At 39.7% G+C, this 27,162-nt stretch overlaps 1 protein-coding gene across 2 annotated transcripts; it reads right to left on the reverse strand.

The window, feature by feature from the left end:
* Positions 1-27,120, reverse strand: LOC149311460 (serine/threonine-protein kinase ICK-like). Of its 2 annotated transcripts, XM_089531110.1 has the most exons (13): positions 27,020-27,120; positions 24,708-24,762; positions 22,495-22,616; positions 20,728-20,807; positions 18,572-18,704; positions 16,520-16,691; positions 14,216-14,383; positions 12,991-13,293; positions 9,667-9,842; positions 8,104-8,246; positions 6,236-6,364; positions 4,804-4,932; positions 1-4,228 (listed from the first exon to the last, which is right to left on the reverse strand). In XM_089531110.1, exons 1-13 carry the CDS (start codon positions 27,118-27,120, stop codon positions 4,074-4,076), a joined length of 1,866 nt encoding a protein of 621 aa, XP_089387236.1. In that variant the 3' UTR covers positions 1-4,073. The 2 variants fall into 2 exon arrangements, with proteins under 2 accessions (XP_089387236.1, XP_089387237.1); XM_089531111.1 differs by lacking the exons at positions 22,495-22,616; positions 27,020-27,120.
* Positions 27,121-27,162: the final 42 nt, after the last annotated feature.

Below are 27,162 nucleotides of genomic sequence, written 5' to 3' on the forward strand. Positions count from 1 at the left end.
GATTTTTTAAAATCACTTTATTTGGGAAAGGAGTATTACAACATAAAGGGAAAAAAAGTGTTTTGTTTTTAAAACTCACAAATGATACAAAGTAGAAAACATGCTGGGTTTTCCCTTCCCACTTATACCCGTTGACTCAAATTTAACAGTATACTTATTTTCCAGACACATTTTACTCAGCTATGGACTACGGTGCTTTCTTTGCTTCTATGAAACATATTTTGGATTCAAGGATCCACAAACAGCTATTTGTTTGTGTAGTGAAGTTATTCAACACTGACAGAAAAATGTGTAAACTTCAGCAATTGCTTACTGTATCACTGTATCAATGCTCAGAATCAGAATCTTTTCGGAGGTGGATCCTATGTATTTTAAGTGTTAGATTCAGAGTTATTCCTTTGTAACTTATGAGTGAAGTCTTTTGGAGGACTTCAGAAAACCACATTTACAAGGTAGCGAGAGTTCCCACTTCCAGGCAGGTTTAAAGGAAACCTGTACACAAAAAGGAGAGATGGGTATATCTCAGTTTAAAACAGAGGTAACTGTCTCTCAAGCTGTTTTGAACCACTAGCTACTCTGAAGCATGCAAGGCTTGTGATATTATTGCAAAACACACCAAGAGCCAGCATGATCATTTTGCAAGGAAATATTTAGATTGTGGCAAATTTTGCAGATATGTTGCTTCTGATCAGATCTCAGTAAAAGATCCTTTATCACTTTCACAAGAGATGTCGTGCAGAACTACCACCAAAGTGAAGCAGTATTTTTTGTTGGCTTGGAGACGTTAACCAGTGAAAGTAAGGACATTTTAATGTAAACATGTCTTCCACGGCATTCAGATTTTTTTCCTGCTCAAATATAAAACACAAGAATTCATTAAAACCCAGAAGTCTATGACATTCATACAGAAGTGTTCCATGTGACTAAACATTCAGGGACATTTGTGGTACTCTAAACCAATCTAGGCACATTTTAAAAACCTAATCAGCTATCTCACTTTTTCTAAAAGACAGTATTTCTGTGCTACATCAAAATGAAACTCTACTGAGTTCAAAAGGGCTTGTTCCTTACCAACTGTTCTTAACACTGCTTTCATACCAAACAAATACTATTACCAAAATTGAAGAGCAGTTAAACTATGTTTAAAAATTGGCAAGAGTGATGATCTTTTATTTCACCTTCTAAATCAGGAATAGGAAACTTGTGGCTCTCCAGATATAAATGGACTGCACCTCCCGTCAGCCCTTAAATAGTATAGCAAATGCTGAGGAATGGTAGGACTATAGTGGAAAAATAACTAAAGACCCCAAAGATTTTAAAAATACCGTTCTAAACAAATACTCTTCCAGAGAGCAATTTCAGTTTCCCACGAAAGAGGAGAAAAACAGCCACCTATTTCCTGTTGATAATGTAAAAGCTAATTCATGCTGTTTTTGTTTAGCCTATCTCCTGAATGATGCACAGATGATATGAAAAAAGATTTAAAAGATCATATTAATAATTGACTTAACATATCATAGACACAATTGAAAATAAATTATTGAGGAATGCTTTCTGAAAATGTGCAGAATTGAAAAGGGTTCAAATTTATCTCCTTAAAACAAATTTAAGGGTAAAAACAGTGTCACCAAAGACAGGAAAGTATAATGCTCCGACTCAAGTCCACTGTACATTGGTTATTATTTCACAGCTCAATTTGTTTTGCTTTATCACACATTTATTACATTTTGTACAATCTAATAGCCAACAGAGCTTGGAAAGCTACTTTTAAAAAACAGAATAGAGTGACATGCTGAAGCCATCTATACCTAAACAGCTGTAGGATGTTGCTCTGGATTGCCAAGTATCATCCTAGCACCACTCAGTTATGGATGGCTTCAGCAAGAAGTCACCATATGCATGCTTCCTAGAAGTAACTCCTAGGCTCTGCACTGGAAATATGGGCCAAATGCAGCCAAGGTACAGGAAAGGAGGAAACTGCTATTCCTGCAGGCACAGAAATGGTTAGATCATCCACTTTTCCTAGCTAACTAACAAAACAGATAAAATCAAATAGTGGGTATGGTGTCACCCAAATGGTATTTTCTGGGGAAAGGAGTGTTCCGTTATCAGCAAAATTCTGGGAAAGGATGAAGATTATGATTTCTCACCTACTGAAAAGGATCCTATTTTCCTAAGTTTTGCAGAAGATGAAGAGTTAAAATCTTGCCCAGATCATGCTTGCATGTGAGAGAATGAGCTGGACCGAGTCTCTGTCTTCTCATCTACAGTGGCTTTACACATACTTAGTAAACTGTTTGACACAACACTGAAGAAAGGGACTTAAAATAGGGTTTCAGAAAGGATAGGTTTTTCCTCCTGTTTTAGCTGAAGTCCAGCATAAGAGGTAGAATCTTTATCTGGTATTCATCTGAACCCATCTGAAATGTAAGAAGTTCTAACATGTTTGAGCAGGCCTTCTTCAGCTTCTACCTTGTGGAGAAGGGAAAGGAAGCAACAAGGCTGTTGCTTAAGACGAAGCACGATTCCTACACTACAGAGTGGAATGACTTGGAAACAAGGCTGTGGAAAGAGTAACTCAAGGCTTACACAGGCAGCTTTTTGGATTATTCTCCTTCAAAAGGGACCACCTTGAACTTTCTCAGTGAGTAGAAATGCATAGAGATTAATTCTCCAAAATTATTTTCTCAAGAAAGATACGATATGGCATTGGAATAAAATCCTAAGAGCAGTCTCCATACTATTGAAACAATTGGCTGTTTTCCTGTAAAAAATGCATAGGTCTGAATGTCCATTTTTATAGCCTTTCCCACTATATAGTTCTATTGCATACATTTTGGCCTTTCTAACATCTACTACAATTTGACCTTGACTTCTAAAATGGCTAGAAGTGCCTCTTGAAATTGTAATACCAAAATACATCTTGTCAAACAACTCTTGAAGATGAACCTCTAATTATACAAAGAACAAATTTTGGGTAAGGCTCACAGAGAAGCCATCATGTTGCCTTTGAAGAAGGAAAAATCAAGTTATAAACCTAAAAAGTAGGCAGCTGAATGTTTAAAACATCTTTTAGCTCTGCAGCTGGCATTTCGTAATACCTCATTTGTATTATTCTATGAACCAGCTTTGTCATGCTTAATATTGCTTTAAATATTCTCCCATATTCATCAATAGCTACTTTTCAGAATGTATTGCTTGCAAATGAAGCGGGATGCCTCTGTTTATAGCTTTTTATAGCTTGTCACTGGGAAGAGAGGCCTGTCACACATCACTCACTTTAACAGTTCACGTTATCAGCACAGTCACGTGGTAAAGTTTATCTTGGACTATATCAAGGTGGGCTGTTGGCATCTATGTGTCCAATTTCATCAAAGGGCAGGGACAGAAAAATAATTAGGTTGGACCCATTTTTTTCTACATACAAGGGTCTGGGTGTAGCTGTGTTTCAAGCCTACATTCTGCCACCTTCAGCATGAAGTGGGTCACAATCCCAGAAATTATTACTATTCCACTCTGTTGATCTTATGAATTGGTCCTAAGAATGCTCTGTTATAATTCCTTTTTGTGTTTTGCTGCAACAGAAATAAGATGAGGGATATTACTGTACCAATTCATTAATGGCGCTCCATGGTCACTAAGCCTAGCTGATTATTTGCCCAACATATTGCTTAACATTACTAGAAATTTGGAAACTACCTTTCTTTCGGACTTCACCTTAATTATATTAAACACTGCCTAAACTTGCTACATTTATTCACCTTTACAAAAATTGACCCAAAAAAGGAAAAAAATAGTTTTCTTTTTAAAAAGTTAAATTTCAAAGTTCCTCATACAAAAAAAACCACGATTCTAAGCTGATATACAAATGTGTATTGGTCCCATGAAAATAAATTGTCCCAATCATATCATAAAAACAATACAAAAAAGTTACAAGATTGCATACAAATACATACAACCAAAAATAAGTTGTGTTAAATAACCCTTGAAATGTCTTGGTCATAAAAAATAAGGATTGGTAGAACTTCCAGCTCATAAAACTGTCTTATCATTGGTCCCTGTTCACGGAAAATTCAACGGTGAACGCCATATTTTGAAGACCAGTCAGTTCGTCCATGGACTGCTTGAAGTGGAGGTGGATGTGCCAGCAATCCTGAAGTGCTTTTCATAGGTATATTAAATGTTGTCCTCCCAATATGAGGTCTTACAGACTTCAGAGAAGTATATGCTACAAGTAAATTAAAGAGACGTATAAAACAAGAGAATGGGATCAGGGGTTACATTCAGATGTGGAAGGGGTGGTTTTGACAAAACAATCCAAAAAGATTATGAATTAAAGTACTGGACTGTAAATTCTGTGAAGTTCTGCTTGTATACCAAGGGTTTTAGCACCATCATACTCCTGCGATCCTTAAAAATCTGCCATGAGATCTTCCAAAACAGTAGGAGAGGAAATACGGGGCATACTCTTACAGAACAATTCTTCATTCCAGTGAACAGAACAGCGGCTCTTCTGCAGCAGCAGCAGCCATTTCCAACTACTGGAAGCAAACCAAGTTGGCAGCATTAGTCACTAAGGGCCTAATCCCAATGGACTGTTCGTACCTGGCAAACAGAATGGCAAGAGTCTCTGGAAGAAAGACATTCTTCCTCAAGTCACTGCTATATTGACAAGGGGGATGTAATTTCCAAAGCTAGTTCCAAAGACAGGGACTTAGGATAAAACTTGGCCATTTGTGGGCTGCCCATAGATTTTGATGCAGTGGTACAACTGCTGTGCTACAAGAAGGAAACAGAGCTTACCAGATGATGGATCAAGAGGAGACGGATTGATAATTGGTGCTAACTGAACTCTCTGGCCAGCAGAGCCAACTTCCTTTTTCAGAAATGAAGGGATGTAAGCACCCGTTAGCCCATTTGATCCTGTGTGACCTGAAAGAAAATGCAAGAAAAGGAGGACTCAACTGAGGTCAAGGCAGCATAGTCTAGGTTTCACATACTCTTAACAATAGTTTCCTGAAAGGAAACATCAGTTAAAATGCTTAATCTAGTTATTGTGTTAGAATGAGATATTTTAATTTAGCACAGCTTTGAAGTCCATCTAACTCACATACTTATTCTATCAGCAATATAGCAAAGCTAATTGGAAAGTGCTCCACAAATCAAAATCCTTCCCCACAAATGAAAAGCTGGAAGAGATAGTGTCTTTCTCAAGAATATGTAAGCTTTTCACCTAAGGCAAATGGCCACACGCAATGTGAGATGATACAGTTGTGTTAAATGACTCCACCACTTCGGCAACTGAGTGTTTGAGCTGAGCTACAAGACTTTGAAAAAAAAGTCTTCAAAAAGCCTTTGGGGAAAAAAATCTGATCTTTCTATGTATGTGGTATCATTAAGGCACCATCTTCAGAGCTTATTTTTAGCTGACTGCAATCATATTTGGAATTATTAGATTATTAGTGTACAAGTGTTACTGAACTCAGTGGGATTAATTTCCAAGTGAAGTATGTATAATTTAAACTGTAAATGTATTTAGGAGCATGGCTAGAGGGCTCTTTCAAAAAAACATGTTGGTTAATTGTGGTTTTTTGAGAACAGAGCAAGAAGGTGGACTGCTCTGTATGTCTGTCTTTGAAAGTTAAAAGTGCAGCAATGTTTGCAAGCCCCTAAACTGTACTTTCCCTCTAAGCAGAGGGGCAGATAGGAGAGACTTTAGCTCCCAAGGAGATATGTGTTTAACTGTGGGTCTCTGAGAACAGAGCAAGAAGGTGGACTGCTCTGTATTTCTGTCTTTGAAAGTTGTCTGTCTGATTTAGTTGTTTCCCAAGAGCCACTGATAATGCAGCATGCATCTGAAAATAAGAAAAACAACAAAAAAGTCAATAGAAAGTGCAGTATACCTCTCTGCAATTAATGAGAAGACCTGCAAATTATGAGACCTAGTCACCAGAAATATGGTCTGGTGTGGCTGAAGAATCTGGCCATCCCCGTGGAAGAAAAACCTTTCATTTCCAAACAGCTCGGCAGAATAGTGAGGTACCTGAGTAAGAGGTCATTATCTTTACCAAAGCTTTATTTTGTCAACCACAGGGAGATAAACCCAATCTGGGAAGGTCCAGTCGGACTCAGTGTACCACTGTATCTGATGGTCTCGTAGAAATACCTTTCTCAATACCCTATTTACTTTAGTAAGTAGAAGGCATCTTTTCAGAATATTGCAAACACTGCTTACTGGAGTTCAACCTGGCAACTCCTCCTGCCACTGCCGATGTCTTTATAGGCAAACTAGAATTGGGCCATGGATTCGACGGGACAGAATCTTTGCTTGAACTTGAAAGTAAATTATTTCTTGTGTTTATTCCTAGAGCAGGAAACAATTTGTTATTAACATACTGCACAATAACATTTTATATTTTGCATTCACATTCCTACTTTTTGTGCTGCAGTAGTCCCCTTCTACTGACTTAACTAGTTGCAGATGTTAGGGAATGAACAGCACCAGTCTGAATGGAACAATAGGTATCTAGAATATTATTCCAAGCACAGGAGTAGGCAGCATGTGGCTCTCCAGATGTTGAACTGCAACTCCTAGCATCCCTCAACACTAACTATTAAAGCTGATAGGAATTGTAGTACTGTTGCATCTGAAGAGTTTCATAATGCCCACCTGACCCAGAGGGCATCATGACATTCAGGACACTTAGCCTCTCTTTATAAAGGAGAAAAAGAAATGGACATACTAGAATAGCAAAAAGTTCAAAGACATAGCCGTGTTAGGCTGGAACATCAGTATGCAAAGGGAAGTGTACCACCTTTGAGACTTACTGTGCAAAAAAGGTTGTAACATAAGCTTTTGTAGAACAGCTAGATTACGGCACTACTCTCTTATAGTGCTGCCATTCCACTCTAACTGCTCTGTCTGCCTCTTGTTGCATCCTGGGATTTACATTTTAAGCAGGGGAATTTAGAATTCTCAGCCAGAGAGCTCTTAGGCCTCACTGAACTACAAGCCTCAGAATGCAACAGCAGGCAGCCAGAGCAGTAAAAGTGGAACAGCAGCACAATAAGAGGATAGTGTGATAATGTGGTAGGTCTATGAAAGCATCTGAAGAAGCAGACCTAGTCTACAAAAGCTTATGCTACAACTTCTTTTAGATAGTCTCATAGAATAGTAAAGAAATTGGCCGTGATGCAGGACTCAGAGGGAGAGAAGGGGCAGGCACACCTTCACCAGGCCTAGCCTAGGGACAGAAGAAGTACAGGATCCATTTTTTTCACTGTGAACAAGCTACTTTAAGTGACTGGAGATTACCACCATCCAGTTCTGCCATCCATGCATGGCAATTATCTACAGTCTCTGATAGGTAGGAAAAGCCTCCCTATCTTTCAGTTACCCATTGGATGAAAAGAGTTTGGCAGTGTCCTGTTTCACTTGGCTGAAACATACCTTGTTGACAAAGTATCAAGCTGCACAGTGATCAACTTGAAAATTTTAAATGCATAGCTATCTCACACAACTAATATTAAACTGCTAAAGTGTAAAGGCTATTACAGCATACTTGCTTTCTATAACAGGGGCAATTTCTAGTGAGAGACTAGCTAGAGAAAAGAGACAGATGTGATAAGTGAAAGTCCTGGATATGGAAAACTCAGGATAGATCCTTATTGGGCTATGAAGCTCATTACATGGCCAGCTGCGATTGCTTACTTTGCAGTGCAGCCTTCCTCATAGTGTGCTTCTTGCAGGAACGTTGAGATTATAAATGCAGCAAAATGAAAACACCTTTAGGGGTTTTAGGACCAATCAGTAACTAAGGACACTTTGATTAATACCAATAATGTGTCAGTACTAAAAAAAATGCTCCTAATTTTGTTACTGTTGTTAAACATGAAGATTCAGAAAAATACACTTTATAGCAAGTTTATGACATTTTTAAAATGTAGTCTCATGAAGCCCTTCTAGTGTTACAACAAGTTTCTTACACAAAAAAACCAGACTGACCAAGAAGTGTGCTCTATTGATTACCCACCCATATCAAAATATAATCTCCACCTTTATAAATGGTGATAGTAAAGATTTGGGGTTCTTTTTTTACTAACCAGGTAAATACCTAGAATGCTTCAAATAATGTTGCTTGGCTGCAGAAACTTGTAATGTTGGCGTGTCCTGCCGAAGGTAGGAAGGTGCACTGTTCCCAGTCCCAAGACAAACAGAAGGTTTCAGATCCAAAATACTTTCAAACCTGTAACAGGAAACAAGCAGGCATGACTTATACTGGATGACATACCTCTTCTTCATAGCATCAGCCACAAATACTTGCATGTTTGCTTCCAGAGGAAGAAGCAAAATATGCAATACATCTTCTCAAGGAAGCAACAGTCAAATTCTGACAGCCTCAATGCAAAGTCAGATACACATAATGTGCTCCAACATTCAAATACAAAAATGTATCAGATAAGCTGAAGTTGTCAGTCATCTGAAATCAGAAAGAGGACACACAAGAGGGCTTCTGCCATATCACAGCAGCAGCACAGAGTCAAGAAGAAGGGAAAAGAAAGTCCAATAAACACATACTTGGACAGAGGTTTCAGTGAAGGAAGTAGGATTTACATCTACATAAACAGGCACAAGATTGGGCTGTAGTTAACTGAGAGTAAATTCCACTCAGCTAAGTGGGGTGTACTCTAAAATAACTGCACATTGGAGAAGGTGGCATGGCTGCAGTTCTCCACACAGCGTTAATGCAGTTGTTTTTAGAGGAATCTCTACTGGACAATGAAAATTTCCACACCAACGCTTACCATGGGGTAAGCACTGGTAAAACACCAGAAAAACGTCAGGGAAGCATGTGTGTGTGAAAGCCTGATGCATGTCCTAAATGTGAGGGAATCATCCCTGAATCATTCAGGGAGCAGCCATTTCCCATTAACGCAATGTTTCTGTTCATAAGAATTGCTGCTCTGTGAATGATTCAGGGACACTGGAGGTGGGGGACGATTCCCTGATGTTTAGGAAGCGAATCAGGCTTTCACAGACATGTGCTTCCCTGATGTTTTTCTGGCATTTTACCGGCGCTTACTCCACGGTAAGCACTGGTGTGGAAATGTTCAATGACACATTTTGTCACTAAAGGCATATTAACCCATGATATCAAAAAAGTGCTTTTGTAGCTCATTTGTGTCATTCTTGTTGTTTATTCTTTTATATTTATTGTTTTTATGTACAGCACTGTGCAAATCTACAGTGCTATATAAAATAATAATAATAATAATAATAATAATAATAATAATAATAATACATGAAAGAAAAGAAGAGAGAGATGGCTTTAAACTGGTTGCCCATTGTGACTGCTGTATGTTTTACAGTCAAAGTTTGGTTTAAGTAAAACTGACATTGGTTTCATGTACAATAACACCCAAGTTTCAAAACCCCACTCAATCTATGAGGTGTGCAAAAGAATACCAAGTGTGTCTAACCAGAAAACTTTACACTGCATTCAACAGTAACTTATTTCCTCATAAATGTGCAGATAGTGACCTTTAAGTAAATAAGTCAACATATGAGAGTACATGTAAAGAAATGGTATGATGAGAACAATTAAAAGGCACTTTTCTCCCCCCTCTCACACAGACACATAACAGAGGAGGAAACAATAAACTTGCCTACAGAGTGCGTCATCATTCTGTCCTTTATTTTTAAAATCATTTCTGGTAACCTCACACCCTTCTAGATTCTCCCAGTCCTCAGAGCCTTTCAGTGTTCCAGTAATATGTCCCCATCTGCGCCGGTTCTTTGGTTTGAGTTCACCATTTGTTTTTTCTGTCCCAACGTCTGTTTTCTGTCATCACAGAAAGGGGAAATATGAAACAGAAGAAAAACAGTATGAAGTTCAGAACTGTGGTGCAAACAACCAAGTTTGGAAGAAATTACAGTGAATAGGCTTTTGGTACTGCATGTATCACTCTATTGCTCTCTATTATCTGATCATTGGGCATTTCTGAAATATACATTCTTTTACCTCAGTTCTTACAAAATCATCATCATCAGGATTTAGGTTCATTCTAACAGACAAATTCCATTAATTTCAATGAGTTTAACTCTAGCTAGGATTAATATTGGATTTATGAACACTTGCATAATTTATTCTGGCCAAATATGGTTTCTGCATCAAAACAATCTCATCTATATTTTGTAAACAGGCAATTCAGGCAACCCAGAAATTCATTTGCAAATGATGATATTATTAACAGCAAGTTATAATTGAAAATGGCAATGATATGGAGCAGAGGATTCTTTTTCCTCTTGTAAACTTCTTTTCCCCTTTAAGCTCTGAAGGGTCCCTCAATCCTATAAAGCAGATTTCAAAGGTATGTAAGGGGAGGGGGGGTATGTCCTGTCCTTGTTCTGCTGATAGAAGCAGTTTTGTCAATGAAAAATGTACTGGATTTCACTCCAAATTGTTATTAATATTGAAATAAATATCCAAGTAAACACCACAAAGCCAAACATGGAAGATCCAAATAGCTGAAGAGAGAATGATGTGAACAAAACTAACCATCATGTAGACTAACAAAAATTATTCAACCTAGTGGTTGTTATTGTGATGATGAATATTATGATCATCATCATCATCATCATCATCATCATCATCAATAGTACAGAAGGAGAGACCACCAATGAATGCTAGGTGTAGTAGGCCATATTTCAGAGAAACTGGCAAATCCACCACTGAATATTCCTTGCCTTAGAAAATCCTATCAAAGTTGTCATAGGTTAACAGGAGACTTGAAGGCATACACACACACACACACACACAGACTAGTAAGTACTATTTATATTCTTGTATAAGGGACTGTACAAACTTATAGTCGAATATATACGGAAATAATAATATCACCATCATCTTTATGTATTTTCCTATTAAAACTGAGTCAGAGTTCCCAAGTTTATCACAGAATAAAGAAAATACAGTCGGCCCTTCTTATACATGGATTTGCCATCCGTGGATTTGAGCATCCGTGGACGGCAAACCCGGAAGTTGTTCCCAATGGTGGCGCACGTGCACACGCACCGCCATTGAGGACAAAAGTCCCTGGCCTCCCTTCCTCTCCTCCCTTGCTTCCCTCCTCCCTTCCCTCACTGCCTCCCTGCTTCTCTTCCCTCCCTCTTACTTACCTTTTGGGACGAGTGCTGGTGCGGGAGGCTTGGCCTCCTGTGCCACTTGGCCTCCTTGCCGCCACCACGGAAGGTCTGGGTGTCGGTGCTGGGGACCTCTTGGCCTCCAACACCGGTATCCAGCCCTTCCGCAGTGGCAGAGGCGTCAAGGAGGCTGGTTGCCAGCGCTGGAGGCCTTGAAGACCTCCGGCACGGTGGCTCTGCCTCCTCGCCACTGCCGCCGTGGGAAAAGACTGATGGCGGTGTTGTTGGGAGCCAAGAGGCCTCCAACACTGCCATCGGGCCCTTCCACGGTGGCAGCAAGGAGGCCGAGGCTTGGCCACCACTGCCACCACCACCTGGCTATTCCTGCAGCGGTGAGGAGGCCAAGCCTCCAGCACCGGCACTTGGCTTGGAAGGTAAGTAAGAGGGAGGGAAGGGAGGGAGGGAGGCAGGGAGGGAGGGAAGGGAAGGGAGGAGGGAAGCGAGGGAGGGAAGGGAGGGGAGGCCAGAGACTTTTGTCCCCAATGGTGGCTGCCATTGGGGATAAATGGGACTTGAGCATACGTGGTTTTTGGTATACACAGGAGGGGGGGTCCGGAACAGATCCCCTGTGTATACCAAAGGCCCACTGTACAGTAAAAGAAGAGACCACATCTTAGAATCTTGAAAATGCTATACAATGTTTACTGTGCGTAATCAATATATTCTGATGAAAGATATTCACAAGTAATTTCTATAGACTACTGTATACACTTGACTATAAGTAGACTTCATGTATAAGTTGAAGGCAGGTTTTGGGGCCAAAATTATGGATTTTGATATGACCCGTGGCGTATCACAAAGGATCTAAAAAAGGAAACCAATATCCCACCCTTTCCCCAAAACTGGGACTCAGGGCGGCTCACAACACTTAAAAACAGTACAATTAAAAGCATACAAAAATGGTACATTAAAATAGAATTAAATTATTACAATTTTAAAACAAATTACTGTACATGTTAAAAGAACAAAATATAGTTAAAAGATTAAAATGTTAAAAATACTTTAAAACAATATAACATCCCAGCTCATGCTTTAAAAACTTTCTGTTTTAAATGCCTGTCTGAACAAGTAGGTCTTAGCCTGCCAGCAAAAGGACAACAAGGAAGAGGCCATCCTGGTCTCCCTGGACAGGGAGCTCCACAGTCTAGGGGCAGCCACAGAAAAGGCCCTCTCTCGCGACCCAACTAACTGTGCTTGTGATGATGGTAGGACTGAGAGAAGGGCCTCTCCTGAGGATCGCAGAGCCCAGGCTTGTTCATACGCATAACTGTTTGTGCTCACACTAAAAGTTGGATGTATGAGAGAATAGAGAGGTATTACACTCTTGCCTTTCACCAGGCAAGCAGTAATTCCTTTTTTAAATAAAGGTTAAAGTATAGTACTTACACTGACCCATGGATAAGTCAGGTGGTGGGGGGGGGGGATTTTTTGACTAAAATTTCTAGACTTATTCATGAGTATATACAGTACTCTAACATCCACTGAGAAAGCCTTCAAAACATACAACAGGCTGAAATTTACTTTATATTAATAAACACTGCATATCATTTTCAGCATCTTGAGGGGAGGAATGGTTTTCAGTTCTCTTTCTTCCCCTCTAACAGAATAAATAGTATCATGATGCAGCTTCTGACAAGTACAATTGGAATAGGTAAACTCTCCCATGCAGGAGAAGTTGGGGGGATGCTGTCCATATAATACAGGTGGCTATTACTACTGGAAATAATAGAACAAGAGAAAATGCTCATATTTTTAAAAGAAGCAGCATCTCAAAAACAATGTCTTACCTGTTGAGGAATTTTACTGTGAATATTTGGCAAAGCAACTTCACTAGGCTTGTCTTCCTTTAAATTTTCACTCACTGAGGAGTCTGTTTTGTATGGATATATCACAGAGTGGGAGGGCTGGTTTTGCTGAAATGGTCTGAATGAAAGGCGGACTTGTGCTTTAGGTGGGGGTTGTGCAGGAGGGATGGGTTTGATGTGGACATGTGCTTTATCAGGAACATCCCTCTGTTGTTTTCCCACCTCCTGAATACAGCGAGAAGTGCCTAGTGCTTGGCCAACCTGGAAATAAGGATATCGAAGTGCCTACAAGCGAATGGAGATATTGATTATTTAAACCACAAAAATCAAGCTAGCAATTGAATAAATAAATCTAAAAACAATTTCCCCCTTTCAATACTAAGAACTGTATAAGCATGCCACAATTCCAGAGAAAGCTCAGAGTATGGTAGCATGAAGAAAATTCAGCTTCTGGAAAAAAAATCTCTATTCTAAGAAGTATCATGAAGCTGCAAAATCTCCTTAGAACATGTGCTTAAACTAAACTACATCCTAAAATATCAGAAGGTGGGGTGGGGTGGGGTGGGGTGGGGTGGAGTATTTCCATTTTTGCATAATTCCTTCTTTCCTTCCACCTATGACTAGCAATATCCAAAATTATGCTAAACAGTAAAATTAGTGCGCTACAAATCATGCACACTAAGAACATGGATGAAGAATTATAGGGTTCTTGCCAGTGATGTGTCCAGCCTTCCTTACACTTTCAGTACTGTTACAATGGCTGCTCTATACCAGCTCTTCTGCTGTCATATCAACTCTTCTAGTCATATAAACAACTTGCACCAAGAACAGCTGTTTCAATAATGACAAGACAACTTTCATCTCAAAATGTGGATATCACTGTCATTACTTAGCATTTTCACTAAAAAAAACTGATAAGGCTACACAAAAACATTTTCTCCCTACCTCTTTTTAAGCATAAAGGCAAAACTAGCATAAACACAAATGTCAGCTTCATGTGTTCCTTTTCTAAAGATCATGGATGGATCATGGATATCAACAAATATCCCACTGAATTGGGGACTGATAGTGAAAGAAAGGCAAACAGTGGCTAAACCAGAATTGTTTGGCTCCTTGTTCCCCTTTGCAGTTGGAGGTTCCAGGTGAGCAAGTGTGCAATCAGCAAGGGAATGACTTATAAAGATGGGCCTCTGAAGCAAATACATACATGGCTTGCTGTTGGTCGCTTTTTGGGGTCCCACTGCAGCATGTCTCTCATGAGCTGTATTGCTTCACTGCTTGCATTAGGGATGAGGGTCTTCAGGTTGTTTGGTACACACTGAGGCCAGCGGAAATTCATAGTGCCTGCAAGCTGGTAGCCTTCAGGCCAGTCGTTCTGGAAAAAGATCAAGGTATACTCAAGTTTAAAAGGATGCAAGTGTAGCTACTGAAGCCCTGTACAAGATGTTCTTTCTGCAACACTGTCACATACCTTAAAATGTCACATTTTCAAAAATGCAGTAAAGTCTGGTTAGGTAATTCATTGTCCAAATAGATCTGTTTATATGTTCAAGAAATAAATCAGAGATTGGAGTGACTCAAGCAAGTCAATGGGCTTGTCATGTAGTTATTTCTAATCCCAAGAAAAGTTAACACCATGAGAACAATACCTAACATCAGTCAGTCAAGCCAAGTTTCATAAAGAAATTAACAGTCTTTACATAGTATTTACTGAAACAGTTTTTACACAAAAAGACAAGGTAGCCAGGAACCCTGGTATTTTAGTTTGAATGCCTGCAAAGAACTTCCCTGGGATGGGAACTAGGGAAAATACCTGCAACAGAGCACAGTCTTTTCCTAGTCACACTTCCCATGACATTCAAGTAATAGCCAGCTGTCATTCTCTTTTGGCAGTCTGTCTGACGTTACAGCTGCTTCCATGCTCCTCATCCTCCTCATGCCCTCCTTTCATAGGAGGGAGGATGTGGAGACTGCCTCCACTGCCAGTTGCTGCCACCTCTTCCTATTGGGCACAGAAGCCAGTTACCATTCACACCAGCAGCTGAGGGGAGGAAAGTAGACCCTGCATGGTGTGTGTGTGTGTGTGTCTGTCTGTCTATTTGTCTACTGCACCTCACACTTCATGTAGTGGGACAGCTTGAGCTACCCCTATAACCAAGGCTCTGAGGCCAAGGCAACTGCTCTAAGATGGCATATGATGATGATGTTTCAGCTGAAAGTTGTTGAAAGCTGAAACTATAACACGAAAGCCACATGCTATGAAGCAATTCATTCTCATTGACAGGTGGCTCACCTCACCAAATCATGGCTGAACAGTCAATTGAAGATGTACTAACACTTAAACATGGGAGCAGAATCTGATGCTTTACCCAAGCCCAGATAAGTATATCCTCTGCTGCAATTTATTTATACAGCGGGGCCTTGGTATCCACAAACTTGTCATCCATGGATTTGAGGATTCATGGATGGCAAGTCCCCGTTGTCCCCAATGGCAACACATGTACATGGCCACACAGCCATTAGGGACATCCCCCATTGTCCCTAGTGGCAGTGCATACATGCAGTTGTGCCGCCATTAGGGACAACAGAACTTCACCTGAGTTCCTGGTGTCCTAATGGTGGTGTGGTTGTGTGCATGGGCTGCCACCAGGGAAAATGGAACTTGAGGTCCTGTGGATTTTGGTATCCGCAGGTGGGGGGTCTGGAATGGGTCACCCACAGATACTGAGGTCCCACCGTATCTCTATCATGGGGGAAAACTTGTAGCTACATTATTGCTTGGGGAGGGAAATCTACAGCTCTCCAAATTCTGTTAAGACTGGAACTTCCATTATGTCCGACCATGACAGCTGGGGAAGACAGGAGTGAGTGTCCAGATTCATGAGCCACAGATTGCTCACTTAACTGTAGTTATGCCTTGATGATACAAACCTATCACATATATATGCACATAAGCCTATGATTTCCTATGTACAGCTAGCTAGCTAGCTCTTTCAGGGATGAAAACATAAATAACAATCTAGTAGCATGATGGACAAATGTATACAATAACACATGGTATAACTGGAGTGTAGTGTCTGTAAATGTGCATTGTATTTATGTGACTTGATTTGTTTATGTCATCTGGATCTGCTTTAGCTCCTGTTTCTATTACTGGCACATTGGAGTCTGGAACAAGTCAACAAGTACGTAATAACTGTGCCTCAAAGCACATTCATATGCAGAGTAGTTTTCTAATCAATAAACCGTCAAAAAATCTCCTTCTCTCCACACAGTAATTCTGCACAGAATCAAGCTGCATGATATTCTTGTATTTGCTTTTTCACCCAGACCATCCTTTCTAAAACATGTTGCTATTGTCTTTACCACTACAATATAAAGTTGGAGACTGCTTAAAAACAGTAGAATGATAACATCGGTAAAGTACTACGGGCCAGTGTTGGAGGAAAGAAACAGAGAACATATACATGATTCCGTCATACACATTTAAGACCTGGTTCTCTTTAAGTACCTTTTTTGGGGTTCCCAGTACTTGGCAAATCTTGAAAATTGTATCAATTTCACTGGCGCCTGGGAATAGTGGCCTGAGTGTGTAAACCTCTGCCATGATGCAACCAACAGCCCAGATATCAATGGGGGAACTATAGTTAGTGGATCTCAAGAGTACTTCAGGAGCTCTGTACCTGAAAACCAAATATAAGTGAACACCACAGTGCATTTGTAAAATATGCCAGTCAAGATGATTTTAACTGTCTTTTAAATCTGTATTGTAAAGTTTTAAAATGGTTTTATTTGTGAGCCACCTTGAGTCCCTTTCTAGGAGAAAGGCAGGATAGAAATGAAGTAACAAACAAATAAATAAATCCACTAAATTAAAGGAACATTTGAACTGGACTAAAGTGAACATAACCAAGACCGTTCTGTCTTCCAACATAGCAACAAAGACCCTTGAAAATGCTCCCTCCACTGTTAAGTACTGCTTAGGGAAAGATCCTGCAACAATGTTATGTTAAATTCTGTTTGGATTTTCTCCAAATAACCCAGTGCCTGTGCAAATATAATTAGCCTATGGAAGGGGCTGAATCACTGATGAATATGAAGCACACATATAGAACTTTGAATTTATCTTGTCACAACAAAACGAGTAAAGCCAGCTCTACCATTAGGCAAAATGAGGTGGTCACCTCAGGCAGCAGATGCTGGGAGGCAATAGCAAGATGTTACTGAGTACCACCTGGCCTGGTCTGCACCCACTAAGATAGCCTTGCTACCTTCAGATGCAGTGAATGATGCTCTCTCTTTGCCAAAAAAGAAGAAAAGCTTCTCTGACAATCTAGCTGGCTTTCATATGTAGAACAGGGAGGGATGCCAACTTGTTATTGGCCTCAAGCAACACTTCTTGGGCTGCCCTGGATAAATTGCTTTGCCTATATAGACGATTTTGACAGTTCCTGCCAGCAGGCAGAGAAAGCCTAGAAAACATGGAAGATATAGTGATCGACCAACAGCTATCTTTTCCCATCTATCTGGATTTATTTGTTCCTGCTTCTCATCCTCCTCAAATCATAGGCAAAATAATAGAAAAGGAGAGATAAACAACAAATGATGAAAGACTTCTCCATTGGTGCAATTTCAAAGTCCCGTAGCTTTCTCTTCCTAGTGGTGAAGAAGCCAGCAGAATTCTCAGCTGGGAAAACACTCACATGGTGACTTTGCTTTCACACAGAGGTTGCGGTGTGAACTAAAACTAAGATGATATTTTGGGAACTCAAAACAAATAATCCACATTCACTTAATAGAGTGGCTTAATCTGCCTTTGTTAGTGTATTTTGCATTCCCTTCATTCATTATCTCCTATGGAGTTATCAGATCTGTAGCTGCTAACTCCTGCGTTCTTCCTTAAATTTAATTACTATATTTAACTCCTCTGTTCACTGTATAAAAAATAAAATAAAGATTCTAGCTCAAAGAACTGCCTCAAAACACCTATGTTTTTTCAATAACAACCCATTGAGTGCTTGCAGATTAATTGGTTTGTGTGTGTGGTGTGTGCATGCAGTAGCATTTCTTGCACTGAGTTGGAGCAGGATTTTCTTTTCTTAGAGAAGAAATATGGCCTGACCAGCTAAATCTATTGGGGTTGATCTAAATTTAGGTGTGCGCCACAGGGTTCACAGAAGTACCCTCCCCCTCAGTTCTACACAGAGATTTGGGGGACCCTGCTGAGTGGAGTAGGTTATGATACAAATTCCTGAAAATCAAGCAGAAGGCTCTTCCATTGGTTGTCCTCTCCCTGATATTTAAGGGGCCACCATATACCCATATTGCAATCTATCCCATTTTGTAGAGTCCCCTGACTTCTGTGCAGCATTGAGGAAAGGAGGTAAGACTTTAAAAGTCTGCTTTTGTCAGTCCTATTGGATGTCTCTAAAACCATCCCATAATAGATGCATACAGTTTAATCATACACATCAAGGAAGATATTCAGCAAAAGATACTGAGGCTACTATGTGGGGAAGGTGGGAAGTGAAGTAGTCTTCCAGAGCATAATCTAAATCCTTACCATCTTGTGGACACATAGTCTGTATAGGGAGGCCTGGATCTAATTTCCCGTGCAAGGCCAAAGTCTGCTATTTTCACAAGCTCTGGTCCCATGCAAAGGAGGTTTTCAGGTTTCAGGTCTCGATGGAAAAAACCTGGAGTTCAAAACAAAAGCCATCTTTTGGTCATTCTTTTCTTCTATTCTCATTTCATCGTGTACATTTTTATGTCTGGTCTGCAGAAACTTTGCCAGCAACCCAGAAGAAAAGAAACCCAATCTTTCCTGTGCTAAGAACAACTTGGTTTGCTGTTGGAAGCCTTTTTATGGTTATAAGATAATAACACTCTAACCTGGCAGTGACTTCAGCTCAGTGTGCTGTTAAAGGCACAGAAGTAGGGGTGAGGGGAAAAAAATACTGGAAAGTAGTTAATTGTGAGAGGGGCATTTGAACTCTGGTATGCCTAGGTGGCACACACTGGAAGCTCTGTTGGCAATGATGACTCTGCCACTTAATAGGCTGCAGAGTTCACTCTCGGTAAAAGAACAGATTCTGGTATTGAATCTCTGTTTAAAATAAATCCCACAAGGCAGTGATTACTAAAGCTCACAGACTCTTCTGTACTTAAATACAGTACTATGCCTAATACTGGAAAGATTTGTACCATATGAGAATGCCTTAAACTGCAAAAGTGCAGAAATAGCATGTGACGTAGTCTTTCTAGAACTAAAGTACTTGAGAAACCAGATTTGGGATTCTGTCTGGGCAATGCTCCCCATATATAGAAGTTTAGTATACAGAAAGAATACAATTCTCTTAGATATTGTATCTTTTTCAAAAATGTAGCAAGTACTTATATACATGGCAGACCACCTCTAACCAAATACTGGTAACCTACACAAAGCTTTGTACCCCATGCTGCTTAAAAACATTTGCTACAATCTATTTACACAGAGACCATTAATTAGAAATAGGTTTTGCACCAAATCATCCCTTCTGTTTTCTCTGTATGAAACTATTTTGAATTCTAGAGGATGTGGGAATAGGTTGTTCAGAGAACAGTAAGGCTCAAGTCGAGTTTTATAACAAGTGACCCTTGACATCTTTCATTCATTGCCATGGCTATTCTACACACCTCTTGATTTAGTGAAGATGTGGACAGAATTTTTTTTTAAAAGTATAAAATGCTCTCCTCTAATTATAATTTACATTTTGAGGTAGAAAACATTTCTTTCTGAAACGTATCTTACAGATAACATATCCTTTTCTCTCTGAAAAACAGAGATGGTAATAAATTATTTCTCTTCCTTCTTCTCCCTTTTTATACACATACAGAAAACAATAATAATAATAATAGTTATACTTTCCATCGTACAGTGAAAACTGTTCAAGAAGTAAAACATCAGTAATTTCATTAAAATATACAGGGATTCTGTAAAAGAGGCTAGTAAATACTTAGAATTATGCAGAGCTACCGTGGCCTGTATTTGCTTCAGAGACATTAACAGGTCTCGTGCTGCACATCTTGTGATATTCTCTCTCAACAAGACAATCTTAATAGCTTTCTTTGAACTCTGCAGTTTTGAACCCTGGAATATGACAACCCATAAAAGAACTAGGAGCTCAATTTAACTATAGAAATTGCTCATTCAAATAACCTGGTTTAACATATACCATTTTATGCAGTGCAATCCTATGCACACTTACCCAGAGGTTAATCCTGTAGAGTTCAATAAAGCTTGCTCCCAAAAAAGTGTGCGCAGAATTGCAGCCTGAATTGTTTATCATAGATATTTTTAATAAACACATTTTTGGATGGGAGTTGGAGCACATGGGAGAGGTTTGTCATTTTAGCCCAATTCTCATTACTTTTTTACTTTCCTGAAAATAGGGATTATGCTGCTAGTCATAAACAGACAAAAAACTGTTGGATTTCCACTGGGTTTGACTTTGGTACTGTGCTAGACATTCTATTTAATGACCAAATTCTCAGCTGGTGAATAAAACTATCATTCAGAAAACAGGGTGGCTAATGAAATAAAAAAGCCAGGGTACATCCCTGACAATACTAGAAATATCTAAGGCTAATCATTTGTAAAATATTTAAAACATTTGTCCACATCTGTTATGCTATTCATGAAGTCACAGAAATGAATCTAAACTGGCAATCAGTTCTTACCATGCTTATGTATGAACGCAAGTCCTTGAAGAATCTGATACATAATATTCCTGACAGTAGATTCTGGAAACAGTTTATTCCTGTATGGGAGAAGTGGAGGAAAGAAGTTTACAGTCACATATAGGGTTTGTTATCTTCAGTTATTTTCATACAGTTGGCCCTCGGTATCTTCAGGGGATCTGTTCTGGACACCCTTGTGGATACCAAAATCTGTGGATGCTCAAGTTTTGTTGTCCCCAAAGGCAGTACATGCGCGCAGCCATGTCGCCATTATGACAATGGAATTTCAATGAGGGCCTGTGCACGTTGCCACATTACCATTAGGGACAGCCTCTGTTGTCCCTAGTGGTGGCGCAAGCACATGGCTGTGCTTCCATTAGAGACAAAGGAACTCGTGCCTAATGGCAGCACGGCCGCATGCATGCGCCAACACTGGAGACAACGGGGGCTGTACCTAACGACAGTGTGGCCATGTGCACGTGCTGCCATTGGGAACAACACAAGCTTGCCATTCACAGATCACTGAATATACGAATGGCAAATCCGTGAATACCGAGGGCCACCTGTACTTGCTGTTGTTTTGTGCCTTCAAGTTGTTTCCAACTTATGATGGCCCTAAGGCAAACTTATCGCAGAATTTTCTTGGCAAGATTTGTTCAGAGGAAATTTGCCCTTGCCTTCCTCTGAGGCTGAGAGAGTGTGACTTGCCAAAGATCACTCAGCAGGATTCCATGACCAAGCAGGGATTTGAATCCTGGTCTCCAGAATCATAGTTCAATGCTCAAACAGACTCCATTTCTATACTATAGATATGCTACAACAACAAAACAGATGAGAACAGCCACACAAGTTGCAATAATATGTCTTAAACTGCATGCACAATCAGGGTTGTTGGTTTTTTTAAAGTTTTCTTTTCTTTTAAGAATACCAGTATCGTGCTTTACAGCTCCAAGAGGCTCTTAAATGCAACTTATGAAGGATCCTACCAATAAAATCACTAAGCCTAGAATAGAGACATACATTGTACAATGTCCTTATGACAACAAGACATTCAGAAAACATTTCCTGCTCTCATTTCCAAATTTCCCAAGTTTTGCCTTCTGGTCACTAGCTGCAGGGCTGCTACCAGCATCTGGTATACTTGGGCATTTGCTTGGGTTATAGCTGGGTCCACTGCTGGAGTTGCTGGTGCTGCTTAGAGAGCTGCTAACATCAGGTATACTCAAGGAGGGACAATGAAATTGGAAAGGCAAAAGCACCAGAGGTCATTTCAGTTTATAACCCCCTCAGATTTAGAAGCATCCCTCAGCAGCTCCGCTCCTCCAAGTTCCTCTTAGGTGAGGGGATGCTTCTGCTCTATTCTCCCATAATCAAAACACCATAAATATAGTGGACCCTTGGTATCTGCTGAGTTTTGGTTCCAGACCCCCCCCCCCCCCATGGATACCAAGATCTATGGATGCTCAAGTTCTATTAAATACAGTGGCATAGTAAAATGGCTTCCTTTACATAAAATGGCAAAATCAAGGTTTGCTTTTTGGAGTTTATATATTGTTAAATATTTTCAAGCCATGAATGTTTGATTCTGTGGGTAAATAATCTGTGAATATGGAGGGCTGACTGTATGGCTTTTCATGTAATACAAATGCTGTAATTTGAGATGATGCATGCATATATTTGGTAGCAGACGGAGTTCCAACATACTGTTTAATTATAAACTTAAATTTTAAGAGAACTGTATTTCAACTGTATTGAAAAACAGCATACCTTTCTCTCATTAACTGATAAAGGTTTTCCTTCATGTATTCAAATACAAAGTACAGATTATCATTTTCTCTGATAACTTCTTTTAGTTTCACCACATTGGCATGGTTGAGTTTCTTCAAGGACTGAAACACAAGAGAAAACAAAGACTCTGTTGAATGTGTGTCCCAAGGTAAGTGAAAATGCATCCTTGTCTCAGGAATGTAACAGGAGATACTGCTAAATTTAAGTACCTAGCTGTTAAAAAAACAGACTCCCAGAGTCAAATAAGCACCAAGTTCTTTGTAAGATGCATGCTGATAAGAAGCATGTTTGCACAAACTGTTCTTCAGTAGCAAAAAGGTCCAATTCCCTGAAATAATGGCCTGTTACAGACAGGCCAAAATAAAGCTGCTTCGAGTCACTTTGGAGGTATGGTATTTCAATGATGCATGCGTCCTAAGAGTCCAAAATCTGCACCAAAGCCACGTTATAGACCTAAGGACTGGAGTGCAGCTTTGGTGTGGCTTTTGGACTCTTAGGACTCATGCATCATTGAAATACCATACCTGCAAAGTGACTCGAAGCAGCTTTATTTTGGCCTGTCTGTAACAGGCCAATGTGTGGTGTAGCCCAAGATAACATCTATCTGTGGACTTTCAACTCAGTTATGCCATCTGCGGTATACAAACTTTGGACTGGGAACACACCTTCAGATATTTCTCTTGGTGTCCTCCTAGACTCATCAAAATTCATTACGTGCCACCAATTCAGCTATCCATAATAATAGGTGATAGGAGCTTCCAATCTGCTCCATCATATAGCGAAGACTGTGAATGTGCTAGATGTTGGGTAACATTCAACTCAATTCTTTTTCACAATAGTCCTACCAGGCTGGGCAGTAGTGTTGCCACAGTCAGAGATAAGATGAGAATCTTGTGCAAACGCAGCCTAACAAATCCATAAATCAATTGAGATTTGATGACCAACAATGACCACAAAGTAGCATTCTACAGCCATGTGATGTCTACAAGTACAGGCATAAATTGGTTAAAAGTGGATTAAGTCATGTCAGAACTAAGGACTGACATAACCTTTCCAGAATGATCACATAAACTGAATCCCAGGTCTAATCTGCACAGCAGAAATAAATCAGTTTGTCATCACTTTAATTGCCATGGTTCAATGCTATGGAATTCTGTGGTTTCTAAGTTTTGTGAGATATTTAGCCTTCTCTGCCACAACAAATTACAAATCCCAGAATTCCATAGGACTGAGCCATGGCAATTAAAGCAGTGTCAAACTGCACTATTCCTGCAATGCAGATTAGACCCCAGATTTCTGTCAGATCCTATTCTTGGAAGAATCAAAATCGAAAAATTTATATGGTTAGCCCACAGTATAATTTCCCCCTTTACTTTGGTGGCTCCTCTACATTCTTTTCCTATCTACTGTTCAGCTGAGTTGCCTAGTTAAAACTACTATTACCAGCTGGCTGTATTTTACACATTCATGAAAGGCTCAAACGCAGCACCAAGGTTACACATTTCAAACAATTCAAAGTAACCCTGTACTATTTTTCAGTATCACTTAGTACACTTGCCACAGATCTCTCTGTATGGAAGGCTAGTTAAAAGGAAATTTTATCTAAAGACAGGGTAGGCTTTGACACTACACAGTCAGTTAAAAAGAGATGCCCCTCACTCCTGGAACCTTCTTCCCCCGCGAGAAAAAGCCATCACTTCTTTAACCAGCTTCAAAACGGAGTTGAAGACCATCCTGTTCAGAGAAGCGTTCCCAGGCATTGCATAATTGTCACTTGCTATTTGATGTTCTTTTGTTGCCTGTTTTATTGAATCATTTCCTGTATTGCTATGTATTTTATATGTATTATCCTACAAGAGAGGCAGGCTAGCTCCAACAGGCCTCCCTGGAAGAAGATTAACATTAAGAAGCCAAGCCCTCCCTCCAGTCCATCTCCCCTGATCCAGACCTCGGAGGTAGAGAAGAACTGCTGGCCCTCATCCCCTTTCCCTCCATCACTCTCTTCTCCTTTTGTGTCGTGTCTTTTTAGATTGTAAGCCCGAGGGCAGGGAACCGTCCAATTAAAAAGATTGTATGTACAGCGCTGTGTAAATCTACAGCGCTTTATAAATAGAAGTTAATAATAATAATAATGTTTTGATATAAATGTAAATTCTTTCTATTGAGTTGTAAAAGATGGAAGTAACAAATACCTTAACTTCTCGAAGATTCATGCATTCTTCCCAGGAATAAAATTTTCTCTTCATCCTATAAAACATAGAAGAAATTGATATCACCTACATTTTGACACCATTTGGATTCTAGTCTCATTGTGACATAAATCTGGATGAATATACAAAGGTCTATGTTTAACCAGATTGTGTGTGTGTCATGCCTGAAATTTAACATTGGCCCCATACAAACAGGCCAAAATAAACTTGCTTCAGGTCACTTTTAAGGTATGCTGTTTAAATGATGCATGTGTACAAAGATTTCAGAAGCTGCACCAAAGCTGTGCTTCAGTTCTTAGGACTGGATCGTGGCTTTGGCGCAGATTCCAGACTCTTGGTATGCATGCATCATTTAAACAGCATACCTCCAAAGTGACCCAAAGCAGCTTTATTTTGGCCTGTCTGTATGGGGCCAAACTGCACAATTACTTTTGTGTAGCTCAAGAGGTCTTTGGGCTTGTACTTCTGAAATTATAGCTTCCACTATCACATGGAAACCAACTTCTGATGCTGATAGGATTTTCAACAGCACATTATAATAGTCTGAAGATCTTCTGTTCAAAAGCTGCAGGAGGAGAAATCACAGCACCCATAGGATGTGACCAAACAGTCTTTGAAAGTCATTCTACGGCCTGTTACAGACTGCCAAAATAAAGCTGCTTCGAGTCTCTTTGGAGGTATGCTGTTTAAATGATGTATGCATCCTAAGAATCCAGAAGCTGCACCAAAGCCGCACTCCAGTGCTTAGGAATGGAGTGTGACTTTGGCGCGACCTCCAGACCCTTAGGATCCATGCATCATTTAAATAGCATACCTCCAAAGAGACCCGAAGCAGCTTTATTTTGGCAGTCTGTAACAGGCCTACATGTCAAGCAAGTGCAGAAATCTGAAAAAGTGTTTTTAGTTCTCAATTTAAACAAACAAACAAACAAACAAACATTATATATATACATTCTTTATACATATACATTCTTTATTACGGTCAAAGACCAGCAAACAAACATTTATTTTTGTTTTGGATGGCTGAGAAGACAGATGATGATAAAGTCAGAAATACAAAGGTCCTTGCTGTTCAACGTGCAGGAGCAGAACTTTACAAATTAAGAAAATGGTCTTGAAGATGTTTGAGTTTGCTTGCTTTAAATAAGCACACAGGATCAAACAATCCTTATTTCATAGTCTTGTTGAATGTCTTAAATAAGAACCATAGTTTGGAAATATTACTTTTTGGACTAGGAATGTTTCTGGAGTTTTAGTAATCTGTACCCACTAAAACATGCAGAAAACTGGGTCAGTAAGAAATGGAATAATGAACCAACTGAAGCAAAACAGAAAAAATAAACAACATTTAGGCACAAGGTCTCTGGGCCAAACATCAAAACTTGCCACGTAAGAAAATAAGCACCCTCCTTTTCATGTGTGTGTGTGTGTGTGATGTGCCTTCAAGTCATTTGACATTTGACACCACCTTTCGGCACATACAAATGCACCACTGTTGTATTTTTTCCATTTATCCATTTATTGCTGTATTTCTGAAATACGCTGCAAAAGGTCACACACTGTACACTGACTGCAGATCTACTGCAATATTAGTTGAAATCTCATCAGAAGCCATATGGTCAATTGGAGAGATAAGATTACCATATGCAGTTGGTTACGGCTAGAGGTTTTATGCTTGTGCATGTTTGCCTATATACACATGGAGATGCAATCATATTTTGCAGAATTTATTCTGCCAATAGTCAACATTTCCCATAGTTCTTTGTTAGCCAAGAGGCTATTCAGAACATTGCAGCTCACCCTAAAATCCCACTCACTTTCTCAGATTTCAGAAGGCTTTGCCTGCTTTTTTTTGGCACATTTCATGTTCTCCAGGCCATAAAAACTAGAAACTTGCTTTACAAAAAAAATCAAAAGCTGAGATTTCCAGGAACCTGGATTCTTCACTATGTTATACAGGACTGTAACAAACACACAACCATTGTTACAGCCTATCAAACATGATGAAACTCGTACGACATCTAAGTGCAGATGTCCCACACCAAGGAGTCAGATTTCCTTTCACAATTGGGTTTTTTGAAACTACAGTCCAGTGTCAGAGCAAGCAATGTTCTGTTTTAAAGTTAAAAACATGTGCATAAACCCAGAACTCAGATAAGCAAAGGCTTTGGATTCCAAGCTGATAGGGGGTTCTGGGAGTTATTGTCCAGAGGCCTAATGTTTCTGAGCTCTACAGGCATATAATGTTTACGGTGTAGTGTTCATACCATCCCCAACACACAGATGTCTCTTACCTCTTAATGGCAATCAGCTCCCCTGATTCATTACTTCTTCCCAGGAGGACAGAACCATATGTCCCATCTCCCAGCTGTTTGATAGTTGTATATCTGTTCATGATAGGTATCCTTCAGAATGCCAATTCATTTCATTTTTTGAG

This window comes from Sceloporus occidentalis, unplaced genomic scaffold (genome assembly GCF_023333645.1).
Source record: "Sceloporus occidentalis isolate IW3139 unplaced genomic scaffold, rSceOcc1.0.p SCAF_6, whole genome shotgun sequence".
NCBI lineage: Eukaryota > Metazoa > Chordata > Lepidosauria > Squamata > Phrynosomatidae > Sceloporus > Sceloporus occidentalis.